General features: G+C 45.8%; 1 protein-coding gene across 1 annotated transcript in view; it reads right to left on the bottom strand.

The window, feature by feature from the left end:
* Positions 1–2,562: 2,562 nt before the first annotated feature.
* SCD5 (stearoyl-CoA desaturase 5) overlaps positions 2,563–23,204 on the bottom strand; it is a 31,390-nt gene continuing 10,748 nt past the window's right edge. Inside the window, exons 2-5 of the mRNA XM_082051504.1 lie at positions 12,957–13,087; positions 8,199–8,404; positions 5,529–5,761; positions 2,563–4,283 (exon numbers count right to left, since the gene is read on the bottom strand). Coding sequence (XP_081907630.1) covers positions 4,093–4,283; positions 5,529–5,761; positions 8,199–8,404; positions 12,957–13,087 — 761 coding nt within the window. The 3' untranslated portion in view covers positions 2,563–4,092. The remainder of the gene's footprint in view (positions 4,284–5,528; positions 5,762–8,198; positions 8,405–12,956; positions 13,088–23,204) is intronic.

Raw genomic sequence — 23,204 nt, 5'->3', positions numbered from 1 at the left:
TAGGCCCGTCGCCATGTTTCCAGCCTAGTATGGCCTCATATAGTGGGAGCCTCCCACCTCACCCGCTCAATGGGATACCTAAACTCAGACCACATTGTCCATGTGCTGGGCTTGTTTTCAGAAAACTGTGTTCTGGCTACTGATTTCTGGGCCTGAAAAAATTATCAGTGCCAGCCAGGGGCTGGCAGTCGCCTTGCATTTGCAAGGTGTGGATAGAGATAGGGACGCAGACATCATCCAGGGTTACAAGGGAACAGCAGAGATACTGGATCGAGCAGGCAGAACTTTGCGCCCACTGCCCCAAACAGGCTCTTGCACACCCCTGCATGCGCCACCCCCCCCGCCCCCAGCAATCCCCCACTTTCTCCAGGCTTTAATCTGAAAGAGGGGAGATTTAGATTAGACATAAGGAAGGAATTCTTCCCCATGAGGGTGGTGAACAGGTTGCCCAGAGAAGCTGTGGATGCCCCGCCCCTGGGAGTGTTCAAGGACAGGTTGGACAGGGCTTTGAGCAACCTGGTCCAGTGGAAGGTGTCCCTGCCCATGGCCGGGGGGCTGGAACTAGATGATCTTTAAGGTCCCTTCCAACCCAAACCATTCTATAATTCTATAGAGGTATATATATGTTGGCTACATATTTTAAACTATCTTGGCAATATGGCGACCAGACCAGGGCTGACCACGTAATCTTTTCCTGCCCCAGTTCCCAGCGTGCTAACGCTCTGTATTGTGTTTCTACGAGGCCCTGACAGGGTTTCATCCATATTTGCAAATCCGAGCACACAATGTAAGTCACAGCTGAAATCCTCCTTTAGTTTTCACACCATGTCCCAGCCACCCATTGACCAGTAGCCCCCAAATGCTTTCGTGCTGCTGAGAATGCACTAGCTTGGTCCTTGACTACCAGATCAGCAGAAGAAGTGCCCAAGTCCACAGAAACGACTGCACTCACCCTGTGGAGGCTCCACGACTTCCCTGCATTGCTGCACGGAGCTGTGGGTGGATGCAGCAGCTGTCCTGAGGGGCAGCTGGGGGCCTTCTTGCCTCCCAGAGCCCTGACATCTTCATGAGAAAGGGAAGACCATGCTAGAGAACACGGCCAAAAGTTTTTTAATAAGACAAAGCAAAAATCAAAACAAACACCCCCCCCTCCCCCCCAACATCAAAACAAACACACACATACAAAATTAAAACAAATAAGCAGAAATGGAAATGCATAAAAGTATTCCTTGTTTTATCAAAATTTAAGGAATTCTCTTCAAAAATTTAGTTTTCCTGCAAATTTTTTCCTGGCATTTTTTCCATCAACTCCAGCACATGGAGAAGTTAATGTACAGAAACAGGAATTCAGGTAGTATGAGCTCCAAGGTAAGACATGGAAGAGCTTCCCCTTTTCTGGATTATGTTTCTTTTTACTTATTTTCAGTGTTTCAAAACCATGGGTAACTTGCCAATGGTTTCAAAATGTCAGATCGCCGAATCCCACTGGAACTGGTGTTGCTACTGAAATCTGATACCCGTAAGGGAAAGAAAACAGAACAGTTGCAGTTTGTTGTAGTTTCAGGTAGTCACAGAGGTTCAGAACAGCATGTACCCCTTTGCAGGGCCAATTATTCTTCTTTCACTATCTACTTGACAAGAATCAGCTTAAGGAAGTCCAAGTAATAGCAGCACAAAAGAAAAAACAAAAGTAAGTATCTAAAGTATGCTAAGGTTCAACAGGAAGATGTGTATGCAAGTTCCTGTAAAGCACATCCACTGCAGTTCTCCAGCCAGGAAATTGCACAAATGAAATGATGGGAGCACCAGTAAAATCAGGCATTTCGCGTCTTCCCAGCTTTGCTTCTGTGCTCAGAAGTCCAGTCCAAACACATTCACCACACCATTTTCAAGATGGGTTCCCAGTGATATTTGCCACTCTCCAACCTCCCACATTGAGAAGGAAGCAACAGCTCTTTGTTTCCAACCAGCAGGTTGCGAAGGTCCCAGCTCTGGGATCCCATTTCCACCCCCTCCTGCAGACACCATAGCGGGTCAAGGGGGTGTCTCCTACGCACGCGTGTGAAACTCCTATGTCCGTCAAACAGCCTGACTCCAGATGAATGCACATCAAAACACAACTTTATGCACATCCAGGTCTTCAGGCACATCTCAACAGAAAAAAGGAGAACTTAACAGCAAAGTCTAAAGAAAATTCATAATATTTTTGGTCAAAGAGTTGTCCTGCAGTCACATTGGGCTGATATTTTGCTATTAAAGTGGGATTTTCACATGCAGGAACTTGCCACTGTCACCTTTCAAGCTTATGGCAGCTTTATTATTTTTTTCCCTCTTTATCAGCTTGGCCACTAAGCCCAAAGTCATCAAATCTCTGGGTGCCCTTCCGTTTGACAACACTCCTCCTTCCACTGATGAGGAAAGTAGAAATGCCGTGTATTGTGGAGACACTGCCCTGAATGAATAGCTGGAAAGGGAAAGCAAAACACTGCTGTACTTCTGATGCGTGATGCACAAAGCCCTTGGCTTTTGGAGATGTTTCAAAATGAAACACAGCAGCCAGTCTATCTCATAACTGTTTATTGTAAATCACTCAAGAGTTTACACATCATTAATGGCAAAGTAACACTGTTAGAACACCTGCTGGATGAAATACAGAATAAAGACAATGCTCTTATATTATATGGCATCATTGAAAAAAACAAGAAACGGAACAAAGAAAACTTCTTTTTTTTTTTCAGTTTTACATCTTTCCTGAAAATAGCTGGGCTTGAGTCTCAGTTATCTTGAGATCTGCCTTGCCCAGGGCCGCACAGCTGGGAAACAGGCACTGTCTCTCTTGGGGGCAAGGCGGTGACCTTCTTTATAAATGAAACTCACACCCTCTATCTCCAAAAGTGCTCCAGTGCTGACAGTACAAAGCCTCTCTCCTGCACTGGCTAACATCTAACACAAAGGGCTATATGTCCCATTAATTCTACATGCCTTTTTTCTTTTTTTTCTTTTTTTTTTTTTTAATTTATTTTTTTAATTTTTTTTTTTAACAAGGCAACTGTTAAATTCAGAAGCTACATAACTGTCTTTATATTTTGCTCAGAAACCAATGGATGTTGCATGCAGCTGAAATATTAGTAGAGACTCTGACTTAGATAAAGGTCTATTTCCTAAGACCCACTAGTCAAAGGCAGAAAAAGAAATTAAGAGGCCTCTTGTGCAAAAGGAGCTAAAATATGCATGCATGGATGGCCATGACTGATTAGAATATAACTTAGGTCTTCAAACATTGAAACCGAAGCTGTATTTGGCTTAAGACATTGTCGAGCTCTATACCTTTACAAACTACAATGTATATGCAACAACAAAGGAATCATCTTAACATAGCATCAGTTGGTATTCTGGCCTGTATAGAGACTAATCTTCAACACAAAAGCCTGCTCATCAACAATTGGTTTTCATATTTAGCAAAGACAGCAGCGCAACAGGCTGGCTAACAGGGCTAACAAAAAGAAAAAAAGAGCAGATTTTTAAACTAATGTCTAACTAAATTTAAGCTGATTTTTTTCCCCTTGGACATCCTGTTTTTCCTTGGTGCTGTTACTGTTCCTTTCTATTAGTCTGTGGTTGAAACAGCACACTGGGCTCTACTCCATCCCCTCTGAGATACACATCTTGAAAGCATGTTCGATTAATAGTAGAAACAAAAATCTCCCCTAACTGCACTTGGAAAGGATAGTTAGCTCCTCCAACCTGCCAGATTTACCATGAATAAGCAAATTACAATTTATCTCAGACATGAACTACAAAGACTAAAAATCAAATCTCTCTCCTGTATAACTCTAATATTAAATAATAACATTTTTACACTTAATAGTCTGAAGCTTAGACATAAGACAGCTAATAAGGAAAAAAAAAAACAACTGGGGCTGAATCTGTTCCTGGGGAATTAATTTGGCCCAACTGATCTGGGGGGAAAAAAAAAAAAAAAAATCAAATCTAATTTTACCCAGAGGAAAAGAAATCCACCACAGGCATGTGAGTGGGCACACACCCACCCACCCATGTGTAGGACAGCCTGTAACGGCCAAGTGTTGCTTTTCAAGCGCTGCCATCTCCAGTCCTTTCCTTGCGAGCTTGGATCATTTCCTTTGGAGCCTGTTTGCGGTCAGTGACCAACCCCAACCAAAACATGAAGTCAATGAACCAAGTGGTAGGGTTGAACTTCAGGCCCAGCTCGCTGGCTGAGTAGTCGAATGGAAAGGTGTGGTGGTAGTTGTGGAAACCCTCGCCTGGAAAACAGAGAGAGATTTTGAAGATCACATGTCCAGCATGTTTATGAACTTAAGAACATGCTCGGGTAGGATATTCCAACGCCAGAACAGGTTATGCTTCACCTCTGACTGCGGGAGACCTCTGGGGCAGACTCACAGTGGACTCCATCCCAGTGGTTTGGGCTTTTCTGCCCAGTAGGAAGGGGCACATCTCACCCCTATTGGGACCAGAATAAGTGCTTCAAGAGAGGAGACGCACAACCCAGTAACAAGCAGAATCACGTCTGCTGCACTGTCCCCAGGCAACTGCAGAGAGGATTGCTACCATTAACACATCTTTGCCCAGAGACTACAAGGCATTATTTCATTGTGGGCACCATCACTAGAATAAGGGAGCCTTCCTCTAGGACATGCAGGCTCCAGCCTCCTCCAAGCCCTTGCTTCAAGCGGTGGCCAGCTGCAGATGCCCAAAGCCTGACCAGGGTGAATCACAGAATCACAGAGTGGCTGGGGTTGGAAGGGACCTCTGGAGATCATCTAGTCCAACCCACCTGGTAAAGCAGGGTCACCAGAGCAGATGGCACAGGAATGTGTCCAGGTGCGTTTAGAATGTCTCCAGAGAAAGAGACTCCACAACCTCTCTGGGCAGCCTGTTCCAGTGCTCTGGCACCCTCAAAGGAAAAAACTTTCTCCTCATGTTTAGCTGGAACCTCCAATGCTTCAGTCTGTGCCCATTGCCCCTCATCCTACTGCTGGGCACCACTGAAGGAGTCTGGTGCATCCTCTTAACACCCACCCTTGAGATATTGATAAATATTGATGAAACCCCCTCTCAGCCTTCTCTTCTCCAGGCTGAACAGACCCAGCTCTCTCAGTCTCTCCTCATCAGAAAGATGCTCTAGGCCCCTCCTCATCTTCGTAGCTCTCTGCTGGACTCCCTCCAGTAATTCCTTGTCCTCTTAAACTGGGGAGCCCAGAACACAGTACTCCAGATGTGGCCTCACCAGAGCAGAGTAGAGGGGGAGGACAAGTTCGCTCAACCTGCTGCTCACACTTTTTCTAATGTGCCCCAAGATACCATTGGCCCTCTTGGCCACAAGAGCACATTGCTGACTCATGGTCAGCCTGTTGTCCACCAGGACTTCCAGGTCCTTCTCTGCAATGCTGCTTTCCAGCAGGTCCACCCCTCACATGTACTTTCAAAACAGGATGGGATTTCACTCTGAGCTTTGCAAAAGCTCTACCCAGGGCTACAGCACTTACCGATGGCTCCCAGTGTCACAAAGGTGTTCTGCCTGGGGTTGATGTACTTGTCATAAGGGCGGTTGCCATACATGTGGGCAGCACTGTTGACCAGCCAGGTGACATTAAGGGAGATGGTGTACCGTAGGATCGAGGCAAGGAAGTAGGCATTCCACAGACTCTCTCCCCAGAGGTACCATGGCACAACAGTAGGGATCACAAAGCACATCAGCACGACCGAACTCTTGTAATATCTGCAGGGAAAAAAAAAAGGACACCATTACCCCAGTGGGAATAACAGCTGGGGGGGGAAAGAGAGGATGGATCTCTGGAGACACAGCTCTGCCAGAAACTCCTGACAACCTGGGCTGGCCTCATCATCTCTCAGGCATCAGCAGAAGGATGCCTTATAGTTGATGGGAGGTCTACAGGGATGTCTCCAGGGAGACGTTATTGCAGCCTTTCAGTACTTAAAAAGGACCTATAAGAAAGATGGAGACAGACTTTTTAGCAGAGTCTGTCATGATAGGACAAGGGGTGATGGTTTTAAACTAAAAGAGGGGGGATTCAGGCCACACATGAGGAAGAAATTTTTTTACAATGAGGGGGCCCAGGTTGCCCAGAGAGGTGGTGGACATCCCATCCCTGGAGATATTCAAGGGCAGGCTGGATGGGGCCCTAAGCAACCTGATCTAGGTGAAGAAGTCCCTGCTCGTGGCAGAGGGGTTGGATGAGATGAGCTCTGAAGGTTGTTTTTTTGAGGTTGTACCTGCCATGCTGGGATCCAGAAGGAGACCTGCAGCTCTCCAGTAACACCGACCATGGTGAAAAGACAGTATCTCCTCAGCTTTCTCAGTGAACTCTACCTTCACGTACCTAAGTCAAGGCTCTCCAAAGGAAACAGTCCCCGTTCTTTCCTCTACCGAAGATAAATATAAATTCCCACTGATCTGATTGACTTTTGAACACAGCCATGGATAAGGTTTGCAAACCTCATCAGTTCAAGCCCAGGATTTAAGCAGAGCTGGCTAAGAAAAATATTTTCCAGTCCAGAAAATTCCTTCAAAGTTCAAAGCATCTCCTGCTCCAGAAGAAGAAAATGAATATGAAAACACCTCATCAGGCACCAATTAAAGCCATTTTGTAAGATGCAAGAAGTCCAAACTTAAGTCTTTAATGAAGACATGAGATCTTTCATCTGAACAAGCACCCAACTATGTTTTCTCTGTCTTACTTTGACTGAAACATCCACCCTGGAATAAGAAATCTCCTTACTCAGAGTTCAGGGGAACCAACGCCTCAATACATGCTTGGAGAACAGCATTGCTTCCACCACATGAAAATTGTCTTGAAGACACTTCAGCCCTCAGTGTCTCACATCACATGCAGGATTATTTGCTCCATTATTCACAGAGGGTCAAATTTTGCTGGAGCAGTACTAAGCTTTCAGCTGAAGTGATGTGGTTTTAAACTGCAGACTGAGCAGTACCTCATTCACAGCTCACCAGCACCTTTAAATTCAGCAAAGCTAACAATTCGGCCTTAAAATACGACAAAGAAGCAGGGTTCATTATGATTCTTACTGATCTGACCTGTCAGGTTTTGCACGCTGTCAAAAAACCCCAACACTTGAACATTATAGAAAGGAAAATATGAATTTTTATTCCTAAATAAAGGAAGGCAAACTCAAAAGTCTTAAATTCAGAACAGAGACACTTGCTAGGATTTAACTTCCTTGCAGAAAACATACTTCATCACTACACAAAATGTGCAGCGTAACTAAAGCAGCAGAGCCTGCTTATCATGGAATGCTGTTGTCTTGCAAAGGTAATAATAACACTGCCAAGAGGAGCTGCAGCAAACTGCAAAGCAGCTTTTGCAAACACATGCTGCCAACTGAGGAGCCAGTAAAAGCAACAATATGTGGAAGGTTGGGAATTCTTCACTCCTGGAGCTCTTCTGATGCAGGGGTAATTCTGCTAGTCCATGGATTTCTCTAACACAAAATAAACTGATTTCTGGACTCAACTGACTGTTGCCCTCACCCATAAAGCACTCAGAAATGAGCTTCTGTAGTTTGCTGAAGTACCTGAACCAAATGCTTGCAAGGCAGAGAGATTCTGCAATTTGTGCATGTAATACAGGTACTCACACGCCCCTCCATACCCACCTCTCACAATGTGCACAGCAAACTGAACTAGGTCTGTGCTAATTCGCAAGGGAGATGATTAAGGCTGTGAAAAATGACACTCTTGGGAGAGGAAGCACTTGGTCTGTGCTGGCCCATGGGTGCCAGAGATGAGTTTGCAGAGTGAAACATGAACTTCTGCATGAAGGCAGTGAGTGATTACAGCCTTTGCTCCATCAAAGGAGAAGGGCCAAGATCCCAGCAACTTCTCCTGTGGCTGTTTTCATGGCCAGCCCCGGCTTTTTGGAAAAGCAGAGGGACAAGGAGAGGGCTTGTGGCTTGTGCAGCCTGCAAGGACAGCCAGCAATCAGCCACACGGCAATAGCGGGGGTCGGAGGGATGGTAGTCCCAGTCCCTGCCATCAGAGTGGCAGGGATATCTTGGGGGAGGAAAAATAAGGAAAGAAAGGGAAAATAAAATCAAGAAGTGAGCCACAAGTAGACAGCCAGGTGGAGGAACCTCTCCACCCTGCCTCGCACAAGGGCCGAGCGCTCCCCACTTACTTTCTTTGGAACCTGACGACAGGGTCATCCAGCAGGTCGGTGAAATCCAGTTTCCTCCCCTTCTCTATGACGTCCCGGTGCTTGCGCACAAAGAGCCAGCCAATGTGGGAGAAGAAGAAGCCGCGCCGGGCATTGTGTGGGTCTGCATCCGTCTCAGAGTACTTGTGGTGCACACGGTGGTCTCGGCTCCACTCGTAGATGTCGTTCTGCAAAGAAAGCAGGGCCAGGTGAGAGAAACCTCCAGCAGTACCACCTCCAGCTCCTTCCCCACACAAGCAATAAGTCCCTCACTGGTGCTCCTCATAAAAGGTTATTGACCAAAGACATCCTGAGGGAGCCTGGTTTTGCAGCCAGCCAGCCCATCCCACCGCTCCTGTCAGTGCCCACACAAAATGGGACACACTCTGGGGACCAGTGACCATAGAGTGGACACGTCCTGGGGCTGGAGATGGCTGGAAGCCAACAGCCTCTTAGTAATTATCATCATCAGTTTGCCCTGGCCCTGTGTCTTCCCTGGATGTTCCCTGTCCGAGGACAGACACTGGGCTGGAGGAGCCAGGTATGTACATGTTTACACTTGTTATTTTATGAGCCTGCATATTTATTTTCAGAGCACTACTGTGCAGGGGCTCTCAGTTCTGGCATCCTTTCTCTAAGGTGGTTGCAGCTGGTTACCCCTGACACCATCAAGGGACAAATGCAGCACTGAAAATGGGACAGAGCTTGTGGAACCCTCCACATGCCTTTTCCTAAGCTAACAGAGGCCGAATGTTCTCAGCCTTTTAGAGGGACCCATCTCCCACAGTAAAATCAGCACCTCTATTTAGATAATCGCTCTGTCTGGAGGGATGTGTACAAGAGCATGAGATTGATATATCAAAGGAGATGTAACTGTTTTATAGGAAATTGAGTCTTGTATTTGCAGCCAGGCTGGAATAAATTACTTACAGCCATAACATCAGCTCAGCATTGGATGCAGATCAGATATAAAGTAAGTTCAGTCCTGTTTCTGCTCAAGCCGTCAGCAGATACGGGTCACTGAAATGCCTTACGGCTGTAAACGGGATTATGCAGACTGCAGGGAGGAAAGGCTGGAACACTATTTCAGAACTTGGATCTGTAAAGCAAGATTTTCTGAGTTTACTCGGACGAAGGTATTTCAGCCTCCCAGTTTGCTCTGCAGGATGCACTGGCTATTGGACTAAACCGGTGGGGTTTGCAGTGGCACTGAGCTGTTAGTGCAGGGCATTGCAAGTGTGTATGACACCTGCAAAACTCAGGCCACACACTCTGTGCATTGAATTGCCCATTGCTAGCACCGAAACACTGAAATGTTATTTAACACTAAGATCCACAACAGTGTAAACTTTATTTAGGGAAGTCTTAGTGGAATGTGCCTTCCTCTGCTTTTCTCATCTTTGCACAGCTGGGGAGGTAGCCAAGCAGTAATACCTTGGGTTACTTTTAGGAACAGCAGTAGTACCAACAGCCACCAACCACAGCAGCTTTGCTCCCAGCAGAACCAAGCGAAACATTTGTGGTGTATGTGAAGTAACCGAAGTGCAGCCGCCATCATGGCAGACAAAACACTGCAGGACATGGTCAGCCCAACCTCCTGAGAACTGCGTATGTCCACATTTTGTGAGAAAAACTTTGTTCTCTGTCTGCAAGAGCCCACAAGGGACAAGCAGAAAACAAAACCCAATAAAGATCTCAGCTCCGTTGCACTCAGGTGTGCTCAGCTCTGTACATTGTCATGCCATGGCCACAGTGACACTGGGACTGGGAGGGGACAAGGGAACAATTTTCTGCAGCACTGACTGAACTAAGCCATTGAGAGGAGGCCCCACTGAAAAGATCAGCCCCTTTATCAGCGCTCTGGTAAGTCACACCTTAATTGCACAAGAAAACAAAGTAAACAGAGTGAAGCAAAGGAAGTTACCAAGCTCCTCAGTGAGAACAAGGGAGATGTTTACCTTGCTGCTATGTTATGTTTTTCCTGCAGAGGAATCAAAGGGAATGAAAGCCTCTACACTACTTCAAGTAGCTTCAGCAGGAGTATCCAGAAGACGGGAAATGCCAAGATTAAGTAATTTAAAAGCAAACCAGGGTTATGCAAGAAGCACACCTAGGAAAGGTCCTCTTTCTTAACCAGAAATAATTTTTCAAGAGAGACTATCGATCAACAAATGTTGCAAGTGCACTTGGTAAAAGCGTTTGCAGGACAGCAGATAAGCAGGTCAAAGCAATGATAATTGTGAGAAATTAACTTGGCATTTCATATCACAGCAAACACCTGCAGGGCTGGCAAAAACCATGATTCCCCAGATGAAAGAGTTCGGAAGCTGTGAAACAACTGAATTGCATCTAATTAAAAACCACGAAAGCTAAGAAGAAATAAAGGCCAGAGGCCAGAACTGTTGGCAATAAATACACCAAGAACTGGAACATCAGACTAGACATGAGGAAGAATGGTTTTACACCGAAGGTGGTGAAACACTGGCCCAGGTTGCCCAGAGAGGTGGTGGATGCCCCATCCCTGGAGACATCCCAGGCCAGGCTGGACAGAGCTCTGAGCAACCTGATCTGGGTGAAGATGTTCCTGGTCATGGCAGGGCATTGGACTAGATGAGCTTTGAAGGTCCCTTCCAACCCAAACTAATTCTTAATATGCTGATTCTAAATATGCTCCAACCATCTACATAGCAACCATTTTTCAGGAACACATCACTCTTCATCAAGTTTCAGGTAAAATCAGGAGTAAAATCCCTTCCAAGCAGCATCATGTTGTGACAGTGATACAGACATGAGGTTTCACTAGCAGGTCCCTTAATAAACCTGCAAACTAAAAGGTGGCTACAAATCAGGCTGTGTAACACCCTCAATGTACTGACACAAATTTCCAAACAACCCCTGTAGCAAATGCTCCCACCACAACCTCAGGCAAAGGACATGGCTTGTGTCACAGAGATGGCCATGAGCACCAGTACAACAGGAATTAGCAGGGGAGACACCAGACATAAGCCAGGCATTACCTATTTCTGAAACAGGCATGTAACAGCAAGAAGCATAAAGTCTTTCAAAATTGTGAGAGCTTTACTCTAGATGGAGAGAAGAAACACAGCTCAGTGTGCTCCCATCATAAAAAACACACCAGGCAACAGGTCAAAAATGGGTGGAACTGACGGCATTTCAGAGGAAGAACAGCAGGTCACAGCCATGCAGAAGTTAAAACTGTTCAGCAGAGTTTCCCCTGTCCTTAAAGAAGGTGGAATACTGAGGAAGGCAGTATCCAGGGATGCTGTCAGTATCTCCAAGGCTACCTTCTCCTCCCAAAGCCAGTGTGAACAAGATGGACCCGAAAAAACATTCCAGGCTTGGTTGTGGTGGTGCCTGCCTTCAGCAGGCAGTGGATGTCTTGGTAAGTATTAATAGCAGCAGGCTTCACACTGTTCAGAGTGGGTGATTTAGCCTTTTGCTTTCTTTCCAGTACAAAGGGCATAAAGGTGCCTTGAAGCCACTTTGAAGTACTTCCCTGCCTTAGAATCACAGTGTCCTCAGCCAAAAGCAATGATGAGGCCAACACAGCTGAGAGTGAAATCCAGATCAACAGGGGAGCAGAACGCAATGAAATCCCAATGTGCAGGTTCACTGCAACCCAGCTCCACGCATTCATTTGAATTACATATAAAGATAAGATCAGCTGGAGAAACAGGAGGACAGTACCAGGGGGTTCTCAAAACTCAAAACAGTTGTTTTACACGCTGAGCAAAGGGACTGTGAAGTTCTGCAAGTAACCGAGCAGCACAAAGCAGCTGGAATATGGCTCAGAATAAAGGAGTGTTATAGTCAAATTGGACACATTCCCATATTCATACAAAAGCATTGTGCACTTTTTAATGTCAACAGGGATTAATGAGATTAATTCTCTCCAACTTAAAAAAAAAAAGAAAAATCAAAGATGATAAACGAATAGTACAAACAGTACAAAAGCAGATAAAGGGACTATACACTTCCTCTCTCAAGGTACATGAACAAGAGGTCAACAAATTGGACTCAAGGGAAAAAGCTGAAAAGTCAAGGCAGAACACACTCAATGCCACAAGGGGTTACAGCAGCCAAGCACAAGAAGTTTAATGTTAATACAGGTTCACATCTCTATTTTGAACAGCCAAACCAAATTTACACCGAGAAGATCCTGGTTCTGGGCTAACTCCTACCACCAGCTGGGTGCTACGCAAATATTTTTGAGGTCTAAGATTACCTATGAGTGAGTACAGAGCTAGTAACATGCTTCTTGGCAAATTTGTTTGAATTTTACTGATGAAAAACACTGCATAAACCAGAGATAAATTAAGATCGTGAAAGCATCTCTGCTCTCCTTTCTGGGCACGTGAAAATCTCCAACTACCTGGATTGACAGAGACTTGAATACGCAGACATACTTGCATCAATCTGGCCCCTACAAAAGTTCCCATGTTGTCCCACGAAGCATGGGACCTGACCTGTGCCACAGACGGGGTGCCGAGCCCCTGATCCAGGCATGCTCGACTTGGTCCTTAAGTAGTCATTGTTCCTGGACTATCTAATGCACAGTCACATGGGTGGGGAGAAAGAGGCTGCATCCCCTGAGCCAGTGGAGTGTTTTATCAGAAAATATCTTTCTGGCGATTTTTTTTTCTATTGCTGAGGGGATCCCTGCACAGGAGATAAAGCTGCCTGGAGGCCAAAAATCTGGACAGGCAACCACAACCCCACCTGGAAAGCCATGGAGTTAGCTGCAGCCAGAAAGATCCGCAGAGGCAGCTTGGCTTTGTAGGAACGGTGGCTCCACAGGCGATGCGCACCCGCCGTCACGCCCAGGGCTGTCATCAGGAAACAGAAATACGCTGAAAGACACAAAAACAAAAAACATAGGGTGTGCCAGAGGCCAGCTGCCACTATTTTTGCTTTCTTTGACGTAAAGATGATCCTTGCCCCTGTCTGCCCACATCTGCAGGGTCAGGCAGAAGATGTGGCTATGCAGACAGGAAGGGACATTCTCAGCCCACCCCACAGTCCTAGGGACATGTCGTCCCACCTCCCACTCCTCCCCATTTAGCCATTCCGTTGTTCAGGAGAGTTTGCCACCACAGAAGCCCCATGTTGTGACATATTCATGCCGTGTGCCTTCACCAGGTACAGTGGAGCAAAGGTTCATCATTCATGTCAGAAGAGCAGCAACAACTCTTCTAAGAGGACACCACCAGCCTCTTCCAGACAGGTCTTTACTCAAGCCTGATCTGTCATCTAGTTTAAGAGCATCACATCCCACCCCTGAAAATATGACCTGTGTCATATTTTACCTGTGTAATAAAAATGCACTAAGAAGCACAGCATCCAGCATCTCCCTCAGTTTCAGGAACTGCTTTTCCTTCCCTTAATTAAATAATTGGCCACATAAACTCGTTTTGAGCACTTTTTTTCAGATGACCAACACAGCCTGGGAGTGGGTCTGTTCCTCACTCAAGGCATTTGCTTCAGGCTGGACATGCAGCCCGAGCACATGCATCCTGCAGTGTACCACCGTGCTTAAAATAATACCCCCACTGACAACAACTGCAGCATCGGTACATCCCCAGTTCTCCTTTCAGCATGCTCCCACCAGCTAACACCCCTGCATTTGCAGGGGAATGGCTGGCTGGAGCTATGTATCTGTGCACTGATTGCTTTTCCTTTGATGCTCTTGCTGGTTTGTTTTTTTTTTTTTTCCCTCTAGTGTTTTTTAATTTCTGTGGGATGGACAATCCATAGCCTGGGTTGTTTTGACTTGCAACAAGAGAGAAGACCAAGGGAAAGGGTTGGAAGAACAGTGCATTAGAGTTGGTCCTTCTTTTGGAGAGAGACTGGAGGGAAAATGGGAACAGCTACCAAGAAAGTATTATATAAATCTCAAATAAACTCAACCACTTAAACTACTCACATTCAAGCTACCCAACTTACATCTCCCTCCCATAGGTTTTAATTTTTCATAATGTGCCTAAAGAGTATAGGTTCATTTTACAAGAGTGAAATTAAAACAAAAGTGGATTCAAACAAAAAGAATATCACAGGAGAACCCCAAATGAGTGTATGTGGTCTGAAGTGATGTGCTGTTCAGCCAGGGCTCCCTGCTACCCTAAATACACAGGCATGTTTTGGTTAAAACAGCCTATTTCAACTACCTAAATAGAGTTACTGGAACAAAAAGGGAAAACCCTATCCTCAAAAGGTTGGGGTTTTTTTTAATTTGTGTCTGTGCCCGCACAACAATCTGTCCAGCAGAGAACCCTGTTAAACATGTGGTGGCTAAAAGCGAATCTACAATCAGCTTTTCCCAGTATTTAATGTAAAATATCTATCTTTGCAAAAGGAAAACAAAGCTACATATACGTAGGCAGGTGTCTACTGTGTCCCTCTACCAAATCCCAACTCAAAGCGCTTGAAACTGCAGCACCTAAGAGAAAGTACGATAGAAATATATTTGGTAAAATAATGGCAACCATATTTTGTGTTGACCATCACCCCTGCAGACTGAAGGAGTAAGTGGACCTTATCTACTCTACTGGTGGACATATCAAAAACAGGTTTACCCAAACTTGTTTCACATTATGTACATGGCCCAAATTCCTGTCACCTGCCACACAGAAAACCAAAGCCTTTCCCATAAAATGCAACAGACAAATGGAGTCAGAATGGTCCTGGTAAAGATTACACATGTCTAAAACCCGCTTGGGACACCATCACCGAGGAGAAAATTCTCCTTTTCAGCACACTCCCATGCCCAAGTCACTCCCAGAGAAGGCTCATCTGTGCAGTTTAATCCAGTGAGCTGAAGTCTGTTGCCAAATTCAGACTTCTGCCTTTTCCTGAGGGAAGGTACAGAAAGGAACTGAAAATCATGCATCCTCTCTGCCCATTATTTAAAGATGTTGTTTCACAGCTCTCAGATCAGTAAAAATGCCAATACCACAACAACTCATACTCCAGTGTCCACTGCAGTCTTGCCGTCCTTGCACATGCCTTGTTTAGTGCAAGGATCTTGGACTTCTGTGAAACTGGGGAATACCTACCCCGCCATTCTCTGTACGTGATATTGAGCTGTGCAGAAACATTGCTAAATAATCCAAATTGCTCACATGACCATAATTGCAGGAACAGATCTGTGCCACAGAGAATACTGACATTATCCAGCTAACATAAAAATATTAAGGTTATAGCCCTGAATCACCGCAAGAACATATCGTCTGTGGGCTTTTGGACTGGTTAACCACATGTTAGTCATGGGGACTGAAATCCCCTGTCTTCAGTAGCCTCTTCACTTGCTTAATGCACAAGGGAGGGCTTTTTGCCTGCTTCAAAGTAACAGATAATTTAGCTGACCAAATGTTTCTCAAGGCATCCATCCATCTTAATAACGATCAATTGCTTAAAACCAGAAGATAAGTGGGTAGAACAAGACATATGCAACATTAAGGTTGATTTTGCTTTCCTTTTGTGTCCAGTGCAAGAAAGATGCTGTGTGGCAGGTAACACACAGACCACATGAAATAGCTGCACTGAATATATGGGATTTATGCAACTTGATGACTCAGCTCTTACAGAGCTAAGCTTCACAGAGACCCTTTCATTCAGTCCACTCCACATCACCAGCATCACAGCAGAATGAACAACAGTATTTTGGGCGTCTGGGGGCTGCCCTGGGGTCTAAGCCCTTCAGGGACTTGCCAGCCCCCCCCACCACCCAACTGATCAAGCTAGAATGGCTGGGGCTTATTCCCACGCAACATGCCTATTTTTCGACTTTGCAGAGGAGGAATTCTCACAGCAGGAATTTTCCTAATATAAATCCTGAGGGCTGAAACATTGCCAGAAACAAACAAACAAAATCACTCACAAGTTTGGTGCCCAGAGCAGAAACAAATCCTGTCGGAAATGCACTGTACAGTGATAACAGATTTCTGTGGTTCCTACAGGAATTAGGGTGCCTGAAAATATTATTTTGCCACTAATTCCCAACATATAAATAGCCAAGATGACAAATATTTACAGTGGAAAGATAGGTCTCAAGGTTCCTTTACAGAATAAATTATGATTTCAAACCAAAATCAGACTATAAACCATTAGATTTTACATTATTATGTACAATAACGTGACTACATGAGAACAGAGCCACTACTTACCTATCTGGCTCATTTTTGGGGGGTGGGGAACATGTCTGTGAAACACAAGAGGATTATACTTTACAGAGCAAAGCAGCTCAGTTAATAGCAATTTCCTCTTATTCTAAAAACTCCCTCTTAGATCTGGAACTAAACAGGTCTCCTAAGTAATAAAGAATAAAAACCACAGTTCTCTCAGAAAAAAGGTAAACAAAACAAAACAAACAACAACAACATACAACACAAGAAAAGTACCAATAAACAACCTGGAATCAAAACACTTAATGATACAGTTCTTTTTAATTCAGTGAGGTACTTAATGTGCAAAGAGGAAGATGCCCAAGTAGCCAGATAACTATTCCACATGTTTTAGTGAGTTAACTCTGCAACCAGACTGACTTATTACAGCAAATACCACACTCACAAGGCAGCATTTCAAACTTCACCTATAGACTGAAGCCTGAACTGCGCTATCCATATATATTGGCTTCATATATGATCACAGGTCACCACAATCACAGAATTACAGAATGGCTGGGGTTGGAAGGACCTCTGGAGATCATCTAGTCCCAACCCACCTGCTAAAGCAGGGTCACCAGAGCAGATGGCACAGGAATGTGTCCAGGTGCGTTTAGAATGTCTCCAGAGAAGGAGACTCCACAACCTCTCTGGGCAGCCTGTTCCAGTGCTCTGGCACCCTCAAAGGAAAAAACTTTCTCCTCATGTTTAGATGGAACCTCCAATGCTTCAGTCTGTGCCCATTGCCCCCATCCTGTTGTTGGACACCACTGAAGGAGTGTGGTCCATCCTCTTGACACCCAGCCTTGAGATATTTATAAACATTGATGAGATCCTCTCTCAGCCTTCTCTTCTCCAGGCTGAACAGATCCAGCTCTCTCAGTCTCTCCTCATCAGAAAGATGCTCTAGGCTCCTCCTCATCTTTGTAGCTCTCTGCTGGACTCCCTCCAGTAATTCCTTGTCCTCTTAAACTGGGGAGCCCCGAACTGGACACAGTACACCTACAAAAAACACCATGTGGAGCCCATGTTTCAGCACTGAGGTCGTGTTCACCATGAAAAGCCCTGAGCACCACCGTACAAACAACCCAAACAGAAGGCCCTGTTCTTCACACAGCCCAGGCCAAATTTGTGACAAGTCCTCACCAAGTGCTGCCCCAGCATTCTGTCCTACACAAGTATCAACAAGAGTTGGCAGAGGAAATACAGTTTTTCTGGCACTTCTGTTTGTGAAAACAAGTGGAGCTTGAGGGATGAGGAGGATGGAGCTAGAAAAGGGCTGGGTGAGGACTCACTAGCCACAAGCCAGGGGTTGGAGCGCACACAGATGCCAGGCAGACAGGGCCAGGATCTGAGAGCACCAGGGCCTGGGAGTTCTGCCAACAGTGCAGCAGCTCTGAAGCCACCTGTCAACAGGTTGTGTCATGCTAATACCAAAGAAAAAGGGAAAGAAAAGAAAAAAGTGGAATGAGGATAAGTCTTCCGCATGTTTCACTGAGTTAACTCTGCAACTGGGCTGACTTAACAAAGCAAAAATTACACTCACAAGGCAACTGCAGCATTTTGAACTTAACCTATAGACTGAAGCCCAAGCTGTGCTATCTATATATCTTGGCTGTCCAGCCTGGAGAACAGAAGGCTCTCTACTCTCTACAACTACCTGAAACGAGGTTGCAGCATGGCGGGTGTTGGTCTCTTCTTCCAAGTAACAAGTGATAGGATGAGAGGAAATGGCCCCAAGTTGCACCAGGGGAGGTTTAGATTGGATATTAGGAAAAATTTGTTCAGGAAAAGGGTTCTTAAGCATTGGAACAGGCTGCCCAGGGAAGTGGTGGAGTCACCAGCCCTGGAGGTGTTTAAAAAAAGCATAGATAAGGCTCTTAGGGACATGGTTTAGTCCTAGAGTTAGGTTATGGTTGGACTTGATGATCTTGAGGATCTCTTCCAACCAAAATGATTCTATGAGGACTTCAAGGGGAAAAAATGAAAAAGCAAAAGCTAACACAGCAGAAAAAGCTGTCTGGAGAGAGCTGGGGTGAGAGAGGAAACAGATCTGTGAAAGACAGTGGGATTAAGGCTGGTATTTCTGGTGTTGTGAAAAGCAAACCAGAGTTGTGCAGCTCAGTTTCATACTCAACCCAGAGGCAGAACAATAAGGTCCTTTTTCAAGCCATTTTCTGATGATTTATTCAGTTTTGTCTCACTGATGGACCAAAGGCAAGACAGAGCGTCTGCTTTGCTGAGCCGCTGGCTGGCAGCCACCAGCCTGGCACGGAGCTGACGTGTGCCACTGGGCTGGGGACACGTCCTGGCTCCTTGGCTCTGCAGCGCTGTTCTCCTCTCCTGCCACACACCCACCCAAAAGCATCTCCTTGGCATCAGCTCCCCATTACCATGTTCAGTGTAAGAGTCCAGATTCACTCTGCTAATGCAGATACCCATGTTATTTACCGTGTGTCATCCTCACATACCTCTGCACTTTCTGGGCACCGCAGCATTGCATGGCAGGGGCTCCACAGGCCTGCATGGGCCTCTACTCCTGCTTCTGCTACTGTAAAACTTCTGAGAATTTACTCAGACTAAGAGCTGAATTATCATCCCTGCCCCCTGGGATAGTGTAGAAATGCTATGTGCCATGCTTGCTGCTTGTCAGAGCAATAGCTAGCTTGGCCTGGACAGGCAGTGGAGGCCCACGTTCACAGAGTTTTAGAGGATTTCAGCTGGCTATGGTTTGCTTTGGATCACTGTCTGCTCAAAGCAAAGACTACAGAAGCTTTAGCTTCCATCATAGAATCATTTTGGTTGGAAAAGACCCTCATGATCATCAAGTCCAACCATAACCCAACACTGTCAATAAACCATGTCCCTAAGAACCTCATCTACGCAACTTTTAAACATCTCAAGGGATGGTGGCTCCACCACTTCTTTGGGCAGCCTGTTCCATGCCCACTTTTCTCCCATTTACCTGAATGTGCAGTGTCAGGACAATTCCCTAGAAATTCCAGCCTCTGGACATCCTTTTACAGCAATGGTCAGAGAGATGCCACAGCTATGTCCAGGTGCCCATCACGGCCAGGAGGTAGCTCTGGTCTCACCCCTCCACCAGCTGCATCCTTGGGCACAGGCAGACAGGCTGCAGCACTAGCCAGGGTGCAGAACAGGTGTTCCCAGTCAACAGCTTGAACTGCCATCCCAGCTATGACCCAAAACTCCGCAGGGTGGTTTGGGGCTTGCTGCAGGTCTGGGAGAAGTCCAAGTCCTGGTTGCAAGTATCTGAAACAGCAGAGCTTGTGCCAAGAGCTCTGGGCTCTGCACAACCCAAATGTGAGGCCCAGAGCTGCCTTTGTATCAAAGCAGGATGATTTAACCCACCAGAGCAGAGGTTCTTCACTCCCCTGGGCAGGCAGCATGCTCTCCTTCTTGGAGCCCTGCAGAAGCATAAGGTCCAAGAGAAGGGCATTTCCAACCACGAGTTCACCTGATGCACAGCATCAGATGCAAAAAAGCACAGCAGATAGCAAAGTGCTTCTGAACTGCAGTAGTGGGAGAAACTTTTAAGAGAGGGAAGAATGAGGAAGAAGGGGAAGAGAAAACAAGCCAGCCTGTGTGGAAGGACAAAGGACAGAACTGGTGCACAGGGACAGGGAGAGGACGCAAGAGAGACAAAATACAGGAGGTTAAATGGCTCTGCCAGGCACTGTCATGTTGCTAGGTTCCCAAGTACACCGTGCCTGTGCACAGATGCTATTTATGGGAACATGCCAGAATCAAGAGGCAGAGATTGGTTTTTTTTTAATTCAACATCCTTATTAATGACCTGAAACAAAGGCAAACAGCATATTAATTACAACTGCAGATGATGCTAAATTTGGAGCAGCAGTGAGAGAGCTAAGAAACACAAGAGGATCCATGCAGAAACAGGGAAAGTCAGGCTCAAAATGAGAATCTGCCTGGATAGAAAAACAAAAATAATGTCGCTCAGCGGGCAATAACTGCAGACAGGGATCTGCAATGAGGATGAGATGCTCAGAGAAGCTGGAGCCTGCAAGGAGGATCATCAACAGCTCATAAGATATGCTGAGCATGCAATATGATAGGGCAGCAAGACAGCAGTATGATTTTGAACAGCAGACACAAAGGTATCATCTCACTGTCAAAGAGAAGCAATGCAAACTATACCAGATAAATCGTTAAAAATGGATGGGATGGGAGATGAACAGCATAAAACATTCAGACCATCCTTTTCAGAGTGGCCCATTATCCCCATGGCTGGTTTTCCAGGAAACCTTTATTATGCCCAGTGCCAAACTCTTCTGCAAACCTGAGTGTTCAGAGGAGCAGCCTCTTATGAAGATATGGGGAGACTATGACCGTAGTCTGTAGCTACTTCACAGGCATTAGGAAATCATCCTCTGCTCTAACTGGTTGCTTAAACTGCAGCAGATCTCTCCCCAAAAAGATTTCAAATCTGTTGTATGCTGAACATCAAAATTAGAACCTCTTCCATTTCTGAAACCTGGGACCCCATTAGAAACATGTAATTACTGTTTGTGAACGCAGCAGATTCCAGATTGCTTTTGTCTGGTTATAAAAAAAGCAAATCAACCAAAACAGGAAACCCAACAAGCACGGGGTTCACTCCACACATCTGAACAGACAATGCTGACTCCTGAAAGAGATGAGATAACTGGACAGCTTTCTGAGGTACAGATTACAAGGAGACACTGTCAGATGGCAACTATCTGCACGTTACCAATGTCAAACATACCCTAGTTACATGGAGCAAATCGCAATTATCTCTGAGGGACAAAACACCAGATATAAAACCATATTCACAATGGAGCTACTGTCAATATAAAACATCTTTAAAATACAGAATGTCATGTGACCATTCCCATGGGGTGACGACATGCGGAGCCTGGTACCAACTGACACCCAGTGCCTGCAATCCCTGCCTGCGCAGGGGAGGGAAAGCAGGGCCAGGAGCAGGGAAAGGGATCAGCCCCTGCCAGTCCCACTGCCAGCACCTTTCCTCTACATGCTAAAAACCCTTGCAGAAGTAAGGGATTAGGACACAACGTTCAACCATAGCAAGGTGACTCCCTTGGACCTGACAGGTTCAAAGCACGGAGAGCCATCAGCCTCACAGTCTGGTCTAGGTGAGTCATACCAAACACAGATCCTACCACAGATCCATTTTCTAAACAAACTTTGGGACTAGGCAAGTTTTGTGAACATTTGAGCTTTTTTTATTTTTAATGTTACAAAATACAATTAATGTTTTTCTGGTCCTGATGCAGCAAATATCACTGACTCTGATTTAAGTCAAGCAACTTGTTTAGCCTTGAGACAAGGAGGCTGAAGGGAAACCTTACAGCTGTCTCCAACTACCTGAAAGGAGGTTGTAGCATGGAGGATATTGGTCTCACCTCCCAAGTAGCAAGTGATAGGACAAGAGGAAATGACCTCAAGTTGCACCAGGGGAGGCTGGATATTAAGAAAAAATTCTTCACAGAAGGTGTTGTCGGGCATTGGAACAGGCTGCTCAGGGAAGTGGTGGAGTCACCATCCCTGGAAGTGTTTAAAAGGTGTTTAGATGAGGTTCTTAGGGACATGGTTTAGTACTAGAGTTAGGTTAGGCTGTGGTTGGACTCAATGATCCTGAGGGTCTCTTCCAACCAAAATGATTCTGTGACCACAAATCTTAGGTCAGCCAGCATTGGCATGTACTCCACCAAGTGTAGTTCCAGCAGGGCAGGAAATCCCAGACAAAGCCCTGTCTCACCACTACCAAAAATGGGCAAAAACACATGGGGGAAAGCAGCGGCCACACCAAACCAGATGGATGACATGCCTTACAAGACTGGAACAGCAGCTCACCTAGCCCAATACTTTTTTCCCCAGCAGGGATGAGAGGAGTTGCTCTTTAGAGGAGGGGGCAGGGGAATTTAAAAAGGAGAAAAGACCACACAACCCAGTTACTGTTGTACTAGCAGTGCCAGCACACTGGCGGACCTCAAGATGCAGCATTTTGCACAGAGTATGTGCAAAGTAATTACCAAGGCTGGAGGCTGTCCCAGAGTTGTTACCACGCTTGCTCTTACCAGGAGAGTGACAGATCTTAGATCAAGCTAGCCACCAAGGGCCAGGGCCCTGGTTTTATGTCTCTTTCTGAGCAGTCAGCCCCATCTACCCCAATGCTGGTGCAAAGCCCAGTGCAGAGAGCTCAGAACAAGCTGCACAAGCATCGCTGTCTCCTCAGACTGGCCAATACCATTGACCGCTACAGCCGTAACACATTTTGGCAGCCCCCTGATGCAAAGCCCCCCTCACAACCAACCTGCAGTCTTATTTTGTATCTGTTCAGGGAGCTGCTCCTTGAGTGGTGTCTTTGGCTTCCAGTTGCCAAAAAAAAAATCCAAATCAAACCAAACAAAACAAACTGAGCCCTCCTACTGCCATAATTTGGAAGACAGCTTCAAAAGCATCCAGCACCCTGGTTCTGCTGTATGTCTTGCTGCTGGGTGATGACATTCCCCAACACTGTTTAGCCTGCAAGATCTGATGCATTCCCAGCCCCAGGTAGGAGTGCTTAAAGTCACATTCAGCCAAGGCTTACACAGTTTTGCACACACACTCTGTCTCTAGCAGCTCAAGGATCAAGAGGCAATATCCCACAGGTACTAGAGGGAGTAATTTCTTTAGAAGACGTGAATTCTAGTGACACTAATGGCCAAGAAAGCACATCATCTGCTTGGAGAAGACAAAAAAAAAATAAATCACAAACACAAGGGCTGCACCTCACCTG

Source organism: Streptopelia decaocto, assembly GCF_964273445.1.
Source record: "Streptopelia decaocto genome assembly, chromosome: 4".
Lineage (NCBI taxonomy): Eukaryota > Metazoa > Chordata > Aves > Columbiformes > Columbidae > Streptopelia > Streptopelia decaocto.
The sequence above is the reverse complement of the archived record's forward strand: the minus strand, read 5'-3'. Positions and strand labels throughout refer to the sequence as shown.